General features: G+C 42.5%; 1 protein-coding gene across 2 annotated transcripts in view; it reads left to right on the forward strand.

The window, feature by feature from the left end:
- LOC119224513 (netrin receptor UNC5C-like) overlaps window positions 1-16,610 on the forward strand; it is a 143,835-nt gene that overhangs the window by 63,213 nt on the left and 64,012 nt on the right. For both annotated transcript variants that reach the window (XM_037481522.2, XM_037481523.2), the window contains exons 2-3: window positions 5,501-5,737; window positions 13,590-13,733. In XM_037481522.2, the coding sequence (XP_037337419.1) occupies window positions 5,501-5,737; window positions 13,590-13,733 (381 nt within the window). The remainder of the gene's footprint in view (window positions 1-5,500; window positions 5,738-13,589; window positions 13,734-16,610) is intronic.

Here is a 16,610-nt window from a genome sequence, read left to right on the forward strand (position 1 = left end):
TGTGTGTCTGCGTGTGCGCGTCATGTTTGGCAGAGCCGCTCCTGGAAAATAGCAACTGCGCTCTCTCTCACACTGCCTACCTGCAAACACCCACTCATCAGCTGCTCCTGTGCTGTGCATGTCCTTAAAATGACCGTGCCCACCTGCATGTACGTGTAATGTACCGTACGTCTCCAACTGACTCCCGAGCAGCGCCGCAGATTGGGTTTCTGCTTTGAGACAAGTGCACTGGCTGGAGGGTTGTTTATTTTTTTTCTGCTCTTTGTTTGTTTGTTTGTTTTGTCAGGAACTCCTTACCTTGATTGTTTCTGACATTTTTGAAAAAATAATTAGTGGGCTTATTTCTTATAGTTTTTAGCATAGACATGGTTTAGGAATAAATCACATGATCTGACGCTGCTAAAGGGCATTACCTGTTCAACTTTCAGATGTAAAGCATAGATTTAGTATTTAACTACAAAGAAAAATAAGATGCACACCTTACATTACTTATCATACAAAATATATTTGCAAACGTGCACATGTAAATAAAAAGGCACAAACTCTTACTATAGACTGACAGTGTTTCTGTTTTAAAAATGCATGCAAATTAACAACCTTCAATCCACACACACACACAGAATAATATGCATTTTGGCTGTGCTTTGACCTAATAACTGAAGGCAATGCCACTTACAGAATTATAATTTGGAAATAAATAAAATATGTATGTTGTAGCCTCGATTGTGTGTGTGTGTTTGTTCTTGAGTGAAGGTTTAGTATTCATGTACTGTAAGTGGTTGGAGCCAAACGTGTGTCTCTATTGGTGTGCGTTTGGCTCTTTTATTCAGACACAGAATTCATGAGTCTTACATCACCGTTTAAGACGTCATAATCAACATATCCTCATGATGTTGTGATGCCATTTGTTGCTTTGTGTAAATGCAATAAAATCAAATAAATTACCAACTTCAGGAGTAGTAGAGGACACTGTATATTATGTAACTAAACATTTTACTACACTCTTTACAAAATCTTTCTGATTCTTGATATTTGTTCTAAGCAACCCTAACTCTCACTAAGAAGGCTATTCATTATGAGGAATTCTTCACCCTTTATACACTTGATTGCAGTATATGGTATGCGTCACAAGTACTAGGCAACAATAATACTCTGGATTTATTACTCTCTTTACCCCTTTCTTAAATGAGGCCAGCTGTGGCCTGAGAGAGTCACCTCTCTGCCAGCAGGATCGTAAATCTAGTTCCAGGCTTTAGCTGGGGCCTTACATGTCATACACTGTGAAATATGAGGACGCCAACCAGCTGTCACAGACTTCTCCCACATTAAGATACTCTAGCTGGCTTTCAAGTACTCTCTACTTTGATGAATTGCATAGTATCGCCCTGAAAGCCTGGTGGATATATAATTGGCTATGACAAGGAGTGTGCTGTGCTATATTATGTCTTCCCAGGGTTATTTCTGTCATCACGGTTATACACCCAATCCCTTTAGAACCTAAAGGGATTGGGTGTATAACCGTGATCCTAAACTTTAGGATATCCTCTCCCCTGTAAAATATTGCAGATCTTATCTTGTATTGGGTTCATTTTAAAACATAACAAACTGCAACACAATTCAATGCAGTTCAACATGTGATCAACCAGAACTACAGGATCAACATTCCGATTAGAGATTAATAGACTGGTTGTCTGGTAACACAATATTTAGAATTTTACAGAGCAGTTGATTAAATAAACAGGACAACACTAAATATATGATTTAGAAGTTTACACAATTACTACCACTTCTACTGCTACTACTTCCGTTAATATATGCAAGTGCAATGATCCGTTCGGGGAGCCGTAATGGGGCAATTCAGTTCAATTTGCATGTCAGCTGATGTCCTGAATAATGTGGCTTTCAAGTGCGATTGAAGACAAGAGCCTGATTAATTTTCTAATGGATGCCGATGATGCGCGGCCACTCGGTGTCTAGTTTCAAAAAGGATACGAGTCAACAGGGCGAGGGGTATATTTCCCTGGCATGCTGGGCCAAGTGGTTCAACACGTGTGACCCGTCATCTGAAAACAACTCTGCACGAGGAAAAGAGAAAAAAACAACAAAAAGCCCAACCGCATAAATGAGAGAAAAAGCAACAACAGATTGGAAGGTTAAAGGTGTTTGATTACTGGAAGTGTTTTTTGATGTTGTTGTTTTTTTTATTGGGTTGCTGTAAACAGTTCCTGAATGCCTTGACATAACAGATTGTAAATGGAAATTGTTCCATTGAGTGGATTGATTTATTCTTTTGTTCTCTCAACACAAAAAAACCTCCTTGAGTAAAACAGGCGTGTGCCGCTGAAAGTATAACCAGTGAAGACTGGAATAAAAGGGCAGTATTTTGTATTGAGATTGAAGAGGCTCATCTGAATAACTGTTCTTTCCTGGTGGTGCCGTAGCAGCCATCAGGGACCGATTAAATGCCTTCATAAATAGAAAAGATCTAACTCACAGATATCATTTGAGGCAAAACTAGTGGAACTAACTCTTACCCACATGCACATACTATATGTAGCTACTGTTTTAAACAATGCTTTTTTGAATTGTGGAATCCACTCAATCCCTAATGTGCATTTGTTTGTGTGTTTGAGGGTGTGTTTTTTGGCAAAACAGACAGCCTCAAACATCTAATGCAGAGCAATGATACGCTTGCTCCCCTCATTCATTGCTCTCCTCCATCTCTCAGTAAACTCCTTAAACCTTTTCAAAAATCCAATAGGTAGCTATTCTATTAAATGTGTTTTATAATACACATATATGAGTAAATTAGCATTTGTTGCGGGGGCGGGGGGGGGGGGGGGGGAACATTCTGTGGGCAAGAGTTCTGGGTAATATGAGCACCAAGAATGGGCATTTGTATTTTCCCGTGTGAAACAATCTGTGTTTTTGTGAGACAAAGGAAAGAGGAAGCGAGATAGCAAGAAGAAGGAGAAATATGTGAGACTGTGTTTTTTCTTCTCCTGTTCCATTGTGTAAATATCCTTGCACTTTTGTCTTTTACATGCATGAATCTTTTTGGGGGACACACACAAGTTTCTCCATCTGAGGTGTTTGTGTCTCCGTTAGCATGCATGCGTTTTCACATGTATGTTGTCACAGCTGCTGCAGATTCTATCTCACTGATAAGAGGGTGAGGAGTATGAATTCATGACTTTCATGGCTCTTGCACTGATACACATCGTAGACCACTTACCCAAAACCCTAACAAACACTTAAATACAGTCACTCAAAGCCATGAGGCATTATCACCCTACATGGCCATGTTTGACTTGCTGTAGGACGCAGACGGCCTTCGTCTTCACAACAGTTGACGTTTCAAAGGGTCGTTTGGTGTTTGTTGTCAAGGGGCATTGAGGGTGGCGTTTTTTTTTTTTTTTTTAGTTTCTTTTACGCAGGCAGTTTTTTCCTTTTGTTTTGCATTTATTGCAACAAAAAATATAATGACAAAAAATGATTAAACTAAATTGACTAGGAAAACATGCAAGGGTTGGCGAAGGCGCGTTCAACGCTGCTAGTTATTGGTTGGGTTTGTAGGTTTTCTTGAGTGGGCGGGGCTTCAGACACAAGCAAGGGAATGCATGTCTTCTTTCACTCCTGGTGTGTAAATCGAACCAAGACATCGGTAACGCTGCAACCATCCATTATGAGGCGGGCTGTTGGGATCAGAGCAAAGCAGTGGGGGCAAAAAGGAGGAAACGCCAGAGGAAGGGAGAATGTTTAGGAGGAAGTCGGAAGGAGAAAAGCAGGTTGTCGGGTTGAGTGGAGACCCGGAGGGGTAAGGATAGAAACTAGTTAGCATTTCTCAGATGAAGCCTTTTACTCACAGGAAAAGTTTTCTCCAACGCTCCCACTTCTCTCCGTTCCACCTACCCTTCTGTAGCTATCATGTTTCTTGTGCCAATCAATATTTTATAGCTGTCGCTTCAGTGTAATGACCCCCCCCCCCCCCACCCGTGGCTCTCTGAATGACAGATGAGGGTGAGAACGGGTGTTGGGGCTGCAGTGAAAGGAAAAAGCAGGAGGGAGGGAGGGAGGGTGTGAAGCAGAGACCTGAAGCAACGAGGAATAGCAATAGAAAAAAAAAGATGAAGGCAGTGCAGCGAGTTAAAAAATGGAGACTATCAGAGAAATGGGGGAATGTGACACTGGGTGTGTGGGAGAGAAAAACTCCCAGTAAACGAAATGATGCTGTGACCAATGTTTCATACTCTCTGAGAACTAATTGCAAAAGCTGGAGAAAAAAAAAAAACTCAGCTTCATGACATCAAAGTGGGGATGCTGCCTCCTCATTTCCCCCCCGATCTGTGTCTTGTTGTTTTACCTAAGCTGCTTTTAGCTCGTAGCCCACAGCACTATTCTCCAAGATGAGGGCTGCACACACAGTTTGTGTTTATGTGTGTGCACAAGCTCAGAAATGCACAATGATTTGTTGCCGTTTTTTTTGCATATTTTGCTGTTCGCGTTCATGTGAGTTGTTTTGTGTGACTGTAGCAATGACACATTAGAGATTAAAAAAAAACCTTAACTGTCAAAACCGTTGACACCGTGTTAAAAATCGTTTGCGTGAGTCACAGCACTCAACAGCACGTACACGCATCAGAAGATCCAGGCAGTCCTTGTGATTATGGAGCTGAGGGAAATCCCAAGTTGGCAGAAATTGTACATTTGTGTGTGTGTGTGTGTGTGTGTGTGTGTGTGCGCGCATAGATTGCTAATACACCTGCATTGTGTCTGTGCATATGTGTGTCCATCGAATGGGAGGAAAGGGCCTTTGCTGTTGATTTCATCCTCTGTGTTTTGCTGACCTCGGCGACCTGGTGACTAAACCTGCTGGGTGACCCTTGAGGCCGCGGGTGGGCCTGGGGTTTGGACTCACTGGACGGATAGTGCAGGAAGACGATAGGGTTCTCGTCCCTAGTGAGCACCTCCACACGTTCCAATTTTCACACTAGCCTCAAAAAACTGCACCATTTCTCTGCAAAACAAACTAATTTAAATGGAACCACTGCAGTTTGGATTCACTCACAAAGTCAATAGTTCAGATGTGTTTCATGTTCAATTTCAATGATCTTTTCCCCATAAATTAGCACTATTGATCAGTAGTGACTCATCTGAGTCTTAGACTCAGCACAGTGACTTCCAAATGAAATATTCTATCAGAGCTTATTAGCTGTGGCGGACCCTTCTCCATAGAACTATGTATTGATCCAACAAAAGGCATCCTTTTCAGACAGTCATCAGTCAATGGTAAAAGTACCTCTTTTTGTACAAACTGTGCAAACGTATTGATGGCCGTAATCAAATTTTTGTTTGTTGGTGTTAAAGTGCTACTTGCTATTTCATTCCTAATACAAGATAGTCATTTATCAAATGGCGACCACATTGTCCTGTTCACACTCATCTGGACCTCAGTGACTATCCACATTCTCACCTTCTTCTCTTTTTCTCCCCCCCGCAGTGAGAGATGACGACGATTTCTTGAGTCTCAGCGAACTCCCGGAGACCTTCCCCTCCGACCCTCCGGAGCCCTTACCTCACTTCCTGTTCGAACCCGAGGAAGGCTACATCGTCAAGAATAAACCTGTCAATCTCTACTGCAAGGCCACGCCCGCCACTCAGATTTATTTCAAGTGCAACAGTGAATGGGTCCATCAGAAGGACCACACGGTGGAGGAGAGGGTTGACGAAAACTCAGGTGAGTGAAGTCTTGCTCACACGAACAATGGCTGGGCGGGGGGACATGCAGTCAGTAGTCTGTCAAAACGTTCTGTTTGTCAGGAAATTTCTGATGGTGACAAAAAAAAAATCCTATGAGTTGATAAGCGTTTGAGTTCATTCGCAGTAAACACACGGATAAGAAAGTCATATCGGTCTCCTGGAAGTTCGATAATGGTCTGATAATGTGATTCATGATGGATTCACATTCAAGTTACTTTAAATAGTGGAGCGTGACAAACGAATGACTCTAAGAAAGGCATTTAAACTATCCAAGTTGCACAAATAAATGGAATCCATGTCAAGTTTCCCTCTGACTGCAAGTCGATCTCTTGGTCTGGACAGTGATGAGATGTTGCCAACACTTCACACTCCACGGTGCACCGTGAGCAAAGAGGTTAAACCTATTATTCCGATGTTTACTGTTTGTGCTAAACAGCTAGGTCACATGTCAGACAGGCGTACACAGCTGCATCACCGTCATGGCCGTCCTGCGATGTTCACAGGGCACTTTAATGCGATCCGCCGTCACGTACTGGACCGCAGCCAGTTGCACACTTCTCACTTGACAGCGCACTGTATTATTCTGCTGGCTCCTTGATGGTGAATCATGCTGTTGCTTTGGCAGGGTGACAAAGCCCGACGCAACCTGGTTTCTTAGCCTTAAGGTTAGCATGAGCTCAGCTTATGGCTCCCTGCATGCTTTTAATGAGCCTAAAACCCCCAAATGATTTAACTCTGTGAAACTTTCTTATGTCTGCTGGGGGGGACTGTCCAGCAGGGTCAGCAGCAGTACGACGTCTACAGCGCCTCGGCCTTTGAATGGCTGCTTCTTTGATGCAACATGCTTCACCTATTTGTGCACTCACTCTCTGATAGTTCTGTGTGTGTGTGTGTGTGTGTGTGTGTGTGTGTGTGTGTGTGTGTGTGTGTGTGTGTGTGTGTGTGTGTGTGTGTGTGTGTGTGTGTGTGTGTGTGTATTGCATCACAATCGAGATCTGTTGCCTTTGTCCCAACCCACGGCGACACATGGACAATCTCCCCTTGTATTACAAATCAGACCCTGGAGCTGCACGTTTGTCTGTGTGTACACACAGTATCACACAGTATCTGTGCTGCAGCGACACAAAGTAGAGACAGAAACAACAGGGCAGTACAATTTGATGTCCCCCCCCCCCCTCTATTCAACTGTCCCCTAAGAATAGCCAAGGAAGATGAGATGTAATGTAACAAAGCCTCAAGAAAGTAAATAGAATTTTATATATATATATATAATTCTAACAGCATCCATTATCTTCCTTTCTCTCTCTCCTTTTCCCCCTATCTCTCAGTGTTTGTTTCTGACATCACACGCAGCTGCAGGTCATTTATTAGTCTCATTTGCTAGCTGCTCCAGACAAAGCGTTGACTGAGGACATTCTGTTCAATTAATGACCCGTGGATTTAGGTTCTCATACAGTTTCTGATGGACACAGACATTTAAGGATCCAGATCTGTATTCAGTACAATAGGAAGTCCAATTCCTTCCTTATATTACAACTAAATATATAAATGTATTGTTTATTATTAAGTGTTGAACTGAAACTCAGGCCTGGTTAATACATGGCTGTGTTGTACATGGCTGACTAAATCGTTTTCAAATTCTTCAAATATGCAATAATTTATGCTCAAATTACATTTCACAAAGTCAAGATAAACTAATTTCAAATGATTAGCTGCATGGTCCTCTTTGCTGCTCTATAACACATCATTATTCGGGGGATGTCGCCATGCCCTTTAATTTATTAAGTGTATTCATGCCTTCTTTTTTCTTTTTACTAAGAATTTGCAATGAACAAAGTTTCCTGCAACTGTACTGACTAATGATAGGTCACCTTTCAACAATGAGATGGTGAATTATGCAACATGGTTGTAGGATAGAAAGCTTGTGTAAGCCTTGGCCCGGTGAATGCACAGTGTGGGCTCACTGTTTATCTGTTTATCGTGTGAAAACCTGAACTCCGTAAGCTGTTTTCTGCTCTCTGCTTCCTGCTGTTTCACAGAAGCAGCCAGAGGCCACGGCTGCCCTGCTGCTTTCATTATCTCCTTCTTCTCACTCCCTCTTGGTCCAATCATCTTCCTCTTCTTTCACTCGTCTCCATGCTGTTTTTGTACTAAACTAACTTGTACTGACTGAAATGGGAGAGAGGAGAGGTGGATAAAACCTGAGCTGGAAGGAAGCAGTGGACACAAGTGGGGGATGATGGCGGGGGGGGGGGGGGGGGGGGGGCTGATGCCGGGGGGGTCCTTTGAGAGGCCAACAGATATCAGCGAGTCCCACTGAGCGGAAAATGATAGGATTCCTGCTGCGCTGTTTAAAAAAAAATCTTTTGCACTCATCCAACTCTCCCTTATATTTGATTTTTTTACAATAATATGGAAAATTCATTGTCTGTTTGAATCTTTGGATGAAGGGTAAATAAAGTGAAAATGTACCTATAAAAGTTTGAACTTTGATTTAACAAGCTTGAAAGTTTTGTCTGATGCCTTGCACCAAAATTCATAGATTTTTTTTAAATCAAATCATTGAAATAAAAAAAAAACAGACCTTCACCCAGGAGACTGTTTTTTGGCTTCAATCCAGGGATTAACATATTTTTTTTGACACGTAACAGAACTTCAGTAATACTTTTATTATCACATTCATTATCTACCCCAAACCATGTCATTTTTTTTGATAATTGGGCCTAGGCCCTCGGGGGTCACTGAGGTCAGCCCGCCAATAGGATTGATTGTCACAGAATCCAATCTCGACCTGCCGCTGGGGTCACCACCCAAAAGGCTCCTCCCTCACCTCAGCTAAGGAACCAAAGGAACATTTATTAGAACACTGAAATACAATGAATGCAATTTGAGGTGGGAGACAGAATATCTTTGTGTGGATTGCCTATATTCTCGTGAAGGTCATTTCCAGTGTTTGCTCCTCAGTAGATCTCCGTTAGCCTTGAAGAGTGCTAATGACACATTGTGTACCAGGTTACTTACTTTGTCTCCATTAGCCCCCCCGGGGTTATTACTCTGCCAGCACTGACCTGTGACACATGCACACATGCACATACGTTATTGGCACCCACGGTATTGGCTTGGGTGATTTGTGACCTCTTCCCCTTCTTTGCTGCCATCTCACTCGTATTGATTTCCTCTTGCTTTTCCTTCAGCTCACCTCCTTTCTCCTCCTCCTCAAGTTTCTTTTCTCTCCTCTCTCCCTCTTTCTCTCCCACTCTCCTCGACCCTGTTTCCCAGCCAAAGCTCTCTCCCCTTTTCATCCTCTCATTTCTCGTACTTCCTTCCTCAGTCTTCTTTCTATCCGTCTCTCTCGTACAGAGATTGTTTGATTTTAAATTATTAAAAAGCCATCAACATTCATAAAGGAGGTCAATTAGCTTCTGTCTCAGTGACTCCTGATCTGCCAAAGCGCTGCGTGTTCGTGTCTAAGTGGTTGTAACTGTGTTTAAAACTTTTGGCCAATGGCATGGATTTGCTGTATCTCTGAAAGTGGATGTTTTATTTTGTGGGTGCGCGTTGTCTATCTAGTTATTGATTTCAAGTGGACTTTCTCCTGCCCTGGAATGTCCAGGTTCACTGCTTCCTCAGAGCCACTGGAGGACGAAATGTGTGCGCTCAATGCCACTCGCATGTATAGTATCAATGCACACACACACACACACACACACGCAAACACATGGACCATGAGACACTGTGATGATCAATCAATGTCACAGTGGGAGCCATTAAGAGAGCACACACACACACACACACACACACACACACACACACACACACACACACACACACACACACACACACACACACACACACGCACGCACGCACGCGCGCGCGCGCGCTACTGCCTGTGTTGAGTGTCTTCATTTGGTCACAGAGCGGTGAGTCTGCTGTCAGTGTCCTGGACGACTTCCCTCCACAGCCAAAGAACTCACTCAACCCTTTTCCCACAATGCCTCTCTTCCTGTTGTCATTGTGCTCTTTCAGTTTAGTGTCAGTTTTACTGTCTTGGTCTTTGACTCTTCTTACCTATAGTAGTTATGTAGAGGTCTGCAGTGGGCTGTGAGGTAACGTGACATGTCCTCTGACCTTCGACCCTGGCCGTGAATGTCACACTCTGCTGTCAGACTCCATGGTTTCTCTTCATCATATTTCTGTCCCATTTGATCAATATTGTGCTTGCATGCAGTACATCTTGGCCTGGTGTCACCATGAAAGATTGCAACTTTAGCATCTACTTCAGATCAATGTCTACGTTTGTGTGACATTCTTGATTGTGATTAATCTGGAGTTAAGACATTTTTGCACACTGAAAAAACAACTCTGTTTGACAATCTTTATTTCAGCAGACAATTTTGAACAATTTTTATGTGGGTATTTTATTCTTTATGTCTCTTTCTCATTTACATACAGGAGAGAGTGTGATTAATTGAGTGGCTCTTTTCCAACAATAATAGAGCATTATGCACAGATGGGGTGTTCGTCCTAGGGCTGTTTGTGTTATTCTGTCCATACGCTGGATGGATGTCTTCTGACCTCATGCCTTTGTCTTTTGTCACTCTCCCTCCGTGGCCCTGATGAATTAATAATAGCTAGCGTTGACTTTTTTCCCGTATCCTCTGTATCTTTCCCCTGGTGGCGAGTCCGTTTGACCCGTCGCTGATCACATTGAACACCACGAAGCTTTGGAGTGATTCTTACCCTTTTCTCTTTGCTTTTCCCAAACCATTTGGCCTCGAACTGTTTTTGTGTCTTTCCTGGCTTTCTTTCATATGTATTTCTCTCTAGATTTTTCAAATAATAAATCCTTTACTCTTTTGATTGTCTCATCACTGTTTTCCTCCAGTACATATTTCTGTCAAAACACAGTGGGAGATAATGAGATGGAGAAAAATGGAGAAAAGAATAATGAAAAGAGGAAGAATACAATGCGTTTCACTTCTGGGGAATATAAAGTAGGAAACACATATTTTTGTTTTTAATTGAAAACATGGAGTAAAGCTTCCCATTCTGAGTTAGATATGAACATGTTTAATCAGATGGTGCACATTGGAAATAATTGCCATTTAAACAAATATATGTTTTTAATTAAGCAAACTCCAGTTAATTTCAACAAGTCTTTTGATTAACTTTTGTAGATTACAATATCAACACAACAATCTATTTTTTAGAAAAACACACTTTTCTGCTTTTCTTACCACTTCTGTGAAATTGCTGCTCTTAATCATTTTTTTTTTCACCATATTTGACAATATGAAAGGCCGTTCTATTCAAGCAGCTGCCCACAAACCATTTTATTCTTTCTCTGGGAAAACTGAATCCTCTGCTCTGAGTGATGCATTTGAAGGAACGTGACATATTTTCTACTTGTTCCTATTGTGTAGGATAACAGTCAAACAAGTGGGTGAGCTGTACAGAATTGTTGATGTGGCACCTCTGCTGACAATGGATTTATAGCAAGCAAAATTAAACCGTATATTTGTCTTACAGTATTGAAATGTGAACATATCTAGGAATATCCAATATGTTTTTAAAACAACTTGTCATTTGGTTGTTTGCATTAAGAAGAGAAAACCTGGTGGTTGTCTGAACCCTGCTGTGTATCACATGAAGTCACGGGGGACGTCTTGTGTCTAACATGACAAACTGCTATGCAAACCCACAGAGGGACACTCTCCTCCGCAACCCGTTCAAGTCATTGTTGTTGATTTTTTTGGGGCATGTTCGCTCCCTTATTCCCCATTTTTCAGATAAAAAAAAGTCTAGACCTGACAAAACATATTCGTCCTCACTTACTTTTCACTTTTTTGATGGATAGAAATGTGTGTGACAGTATCCACTCGTCTTGATTCCCGTCTTCCATTTTTCATCTACTTCTTTCCCCTCGCCTCCCTCAGCTGACAGCTGTGGTTTTGTTGATGTGAAGCACTGGCATGACGGACTCTTAACACAATGATACGACTGCTATAAACCACATGATCGAGGGCTTTTTAAGCCTCAGGTAATTCAGTGGCCACCTGTATTTGTATTTCTTCTTGTACACCTTTGGTGTTTGTGCGTTGGGGCTCTCTCATTGACTTTACCATACAAGTGGGCCTGAAATTTAAAAATTACCAAAATACCTTGAGCAAACCGTCTTGCAATGGTTGGGAGTTGTTGGTTGGAGGTTGTGTACTGGGTCTTGGCTCTGCTGCTTTCAAGTCTCTTTTTATTCCAATCACCACAAAATCCACATTTCATAACGAATTCTACAACCAATAACATGGTCGCCAATGTAAATGTTTCACATGTTAAATCTTTTTCGTTTGATATTTTCTTTAGCACTGCTCTGCTCCTCTAGCTCTTAATATACTCCCCAAATCCGGTGTCCCATTCAGGCACCATGCTGCGTGTATTTCTTTGGTCCCATGCACCATAAGTCGTTCTCTGGCTCATTGTAATCTTTCACTTTAATTGCTTCCCTTTCCTTCTGGTATCTCCCTCTTCTCTTTTTGCCCACACCTTGTGGCTTTTGCTCATCGGAGCTGCCTGCTACCCGTCTCGGTGTTGGTCTCGGGTTGCTTGCTGGTTATAATTGCCACTTTAGCTTCCATTTTCTTAGCCTCAACCTTTCTTGCTGTGTCCCTTGCCTTTTTTGTTTTAGGGTTGTGAAGCCATAACAATGTCCCCCGCTTGCAAGTTCGCTCCACTGCCGATATCTACTCTAGTTCTTTATATTGCATTTGCTCTTTACCCCTTTTTGCTTTCTCTCCCTGACCGGCTTTTATCTATTGCAGTGCCGGCAATACCTTCTGCAAGCTTATTACTCCCTGCTTTACTTTTCCTCTCTGCCCTCTGTGCCTTCAGTGTTATTTGAATTGCCATATCTTCAATTCCCTCCGTTGCTTTCATTGTCAACCTTGTTTTTTTTTCTCTAACTCAGACGCCATGTCTCTCCATCTCCCAGCTTGCAACAAAGACTTTTGTTGCCTTTCCTACTCTTTGTCCTCTTGGGCTTCTCTTTAATTCTCTGGCCGGCCATTAATGGCTGACCATCCACCGCAGTCCTGCTGACTGGATTTCACTTTTTGCCTTTCCCTTTGTCCCTTTTAGCCTTTGGGATGCCGTACTGTCTCTCAATATGGGAGCTGGGCTTCACTGAGTCTTCATGATTAGTTGGCCCAAGTCAAATTCGTGGAGCCCCACAGAGAGTCTTGTCTGAACCTGTAATAAACCCTTTTTGTTGGTATTATTTGGCCTGCTTGCTCCCCAGTCTCCCTGCGCTTCTACCCAAATCCATTTTTATCTCCTTTCCCTTTTCTTTTCCGTTTCACATTTCATTGCCCTCCTCCACCTCTTATTCCGTCATCCCTTTGCTTCCACTCACTGTGCCTCTGTCACGCTATTCTCCACTAGTTCTACCAGCCCACTGTTCCTGTAATATCCCTCTAACACTCTCCTTGTTCCCTCACCCACCTTGTTTTAATTCCCTTATTCCTTTTCTTTGTCATTCATTTCTAATATTTTGTCTCTTTTTTTGTCAGCAAAGTTATTTATTCTGAGTTAGTCACTCGCTCTTAATTTCCTATTTTCTGTGCATTTATTTGCACCAGTTGGTTGTTGGTTGGTCCATAAATATCCTCAACCAACATCTACTTGTTCACCCCTTGGGCCTTATCTCTCCTTCTTAAACGAACATAAAAGCCAAATCACCAGATTATTATACTGAAGGCGTTTACTTTCTCTTGAGTATCGGCGACTTGGTGCCAAAGGGAACTCATTCTACTGTGCTCTTGTCTTTCTGTCTGCAGGTCTGGTGGTAAGAGAAGCCAGCATAGAAATCACACGGCAGCAGGTGGAGGAGCTGTTTGGTCCTGAAGATTACTGGTGTCAGTGCGTCGCCTGGAGCTCGGCTGGAACCACCAAGAGCCGCAAGGCGCACGTCCGCATTGCATGTGAGTACCATCCTGTCACTAGGGGAGGCACGGGGGGTCTATGACCAGTACGGGGAAGCATGGGGAATGTGATTGAATCATTGTTCTTAGAAACTTTAGTTAAACTCTTCCACATACATATAAGATATAGATACATTGTCTTTTTTTCCTTCCCATGAATGAATGAAAAGACCGTATTTGGGTAGAACATCGAAAATAGGTTTTACAATGAATCCGAGATCATTTTTTACGCAGTCGTTTTGGTTTGTAAGTTCACCATCGGGAGCTGCCTGCTATCGTCTGGTGAAACATTTTATTTGACAACTGGGAGTCGGACTTTAAGATCACCAACAGGACTCGGGCCAGATGAGAGCCAGGAACACTCGATATCACTCCGGCAGACGACGCTACCGTGAAGCACTGCGGCGTACACAGTGATCACCTCGAGGAATGGTTTCAGGATTGGTCGAGGGAAAATAGAAAAGGTTGAAATCTTGCTGTGAGAATTCGCCAGCTGACAGCTTTGCAGCAGCCGAGTGGCGAGGGAGTTGAGATGTTTGATAGAAGTCGCCAAAGAAAACTTGTTTGTTCTTTCAGCGAAAGCCTCATATAACAAAACGGATTGGCCCGTCAAAGCTCCTTTCCCTGCTCTGCGGATTGAACCCACAGCAGTAGTTTCCAATGCTTTATTGCTTGGGTCAATTCAGCTATATAAGACAGCTGGGACTCGTCTTGGGTTCTGAGTTTATAGAGGGGTCAAGCAGAAGATAAATACATCTGTCCGTGGGATAGACTGACAGTTTGATTCTCCTTAAGTGATTGGAAGAGAACAACTGGGGGCTTTGACGGCTTTGACAGAGTCCATTCAGACTCAAGCTGCACACATTCCCATGTTCAACACATACGGAGTCATTTTAACAGACATGCGACCTGGAAAACTTGCAGGTTGGTCTTTTTCGTTGTGCAGGAGAAGGAGATCCGTCACGTTGAGTCTTTGGACTATTTTATTTGGCTTTGATGGCTCACATGTTCACTTCTGCAGGGCTCAGATGTGTCATTTATTTATGTACTGACAAACACGTTTATTTCTCCTATTTGCAATTTGAAGGAAAATAACGAAAAATACAAATATTGCTTAAGTATTTAATCCACTCAAACACTAAACCCATTATTAAAGTAAATATATAATTACAAAGATCATAATTCACATTTGATACATTTCACTTATCGTTCACTAAATGTGCGCAGGTTGGTCGGCTTATAGACCGAATCTGAGGTCCTGTACCAGATTATTTACATGTAGTACATTTAAATCTGTACATTCATAGAGAAAATGAGCTGGTTTACTCAGTGTTCAATGCGGTATTCGATTTTTGTGGCAGTATCTCAAAAATGTGTTTCTCATTGAATTTGGCTTTTCAACGGCCATTTTAATTCAGAACAGAGCCTCTCCTCTCTCTGCATTGCTTTGGTGTGTGTGAGGATGTTTTTCCTGCCTGTCAGCAGAGACTAAGTGACACAGTCAGAAAGACCCTTTCACTGTAAGCTCCACTAATAACGTTCAAGAATGGAATGAGAGGAAGTGTGTGACTTGCTGTTTTTGGTTTAGGTTGGGTGTGATACGTGCTGAGATACAGATGCAGGGCGATTCCTACAGGCTTTAGACTTCCTTTGAGATGACACATGGCTGCAGACACCAGCAGCACGTACACATGCTCCCCCCCCCCCCCCCCCCATGTTCACTGGCTGAAGTAGATGTGTATAAGAATGGTGTGTATAATAATGTATGATTTTGTGTCTCATAGTAATATATTTATAAATTAGCTAAACCATAATTGCTTCTCTGTGACGCTCGCTGCCACTAACCTCGATAATAACATTTAGCTGAAACCACTTCCATCTTATTTACTTAATTTCAACTGTTCAAGGGCTGCCCAGTTTAAAAATGTGAGTGCTGTGCACTAATGTCTCGCACAGGGTATACGATATTTAAAACACATAGGAGCTTGGAAGCTGGGTGGAGGAATGGTGATGGAGGCTGGAAGGGCCAATAGATATCAAGCAGGAAGAAAGATGACTTCATGCCGTCTTTTTTTCATCTTTTTTTCTGTGCTGTGTATTCTCCTTCTGACTTTGCGTGCCTCTTCTTCGTCCTTCACTTTCTGCCTTAGTATTGTAACAGTGATTCCCCCCTTAACAAGATCTGATTACACTCAGCCCCTTCTTGTGATAACCTTTTACTTTAAATCGACCCAACCTCCTGACCTACCCAGCTTTCGGCTCCTATTTGGATCTGCTGTTGTGATTAAAATGCTTCCTGGCAGCTAGAGCTTGCTGAGCAAAATGTATTTATTTTTTTTTTTACCACACCATGCAATAGCAATTCAGCATTTCTCTCCTGTATTCCCATCTCTCCTTCCCACTCATTTCTGTTATTGTACTTTCTTAGTTTTTCTTTCTCTCTTTGCTCATGATGGTGTGCTCATTGGTTCGTTCTCCTCGCCCTGTGTTTTCACTCCCCAGCATCTTCAGGCTGATTTAATTACTGTAGAACTAACATTTTAAGGCAAAATGTGAAGACACAGTTTGTATAATGGCAATCAGTGTTGCGGCTGTCAAACACACAATCAGACATTTCTGAGTGATTGGTCTGTTGGAGAAGGGCCCTTCAAAGGACTCCAAATGGCGAGGAGAGAGCCAGTTCTGCTCTTTGGCCCTGCGGCTTTCAGGTCCAGTTTTTCTCCTACGGCAATAGCAACAAGGTCAAGGTCAAACACACCCACACACATGCTCACACAAACAAACAACCAGAGACGCGCGCATTTCAGATGATGGCAATTTGTTCTGCCACTTTGTACTGAGACATGTGAGTGCAGAGCAATCAGGAGTTCAGTCATC

Source organism: Pungitius pungitius, chromosome 5 (assembly GCF_949316345.1).
Source record: "Pungitius pungitius chromosome 5, fPunPun2.1, whole genome shotgun sequence".
In the NCBI taxonomy this organism is placed as follows: domain Eukaryota; kingdom Metazoa; phylum Chordata; class Actinopteri; order Perciformes; family Gasterosteidae; genus Pungitius; species Pungitius pungitius.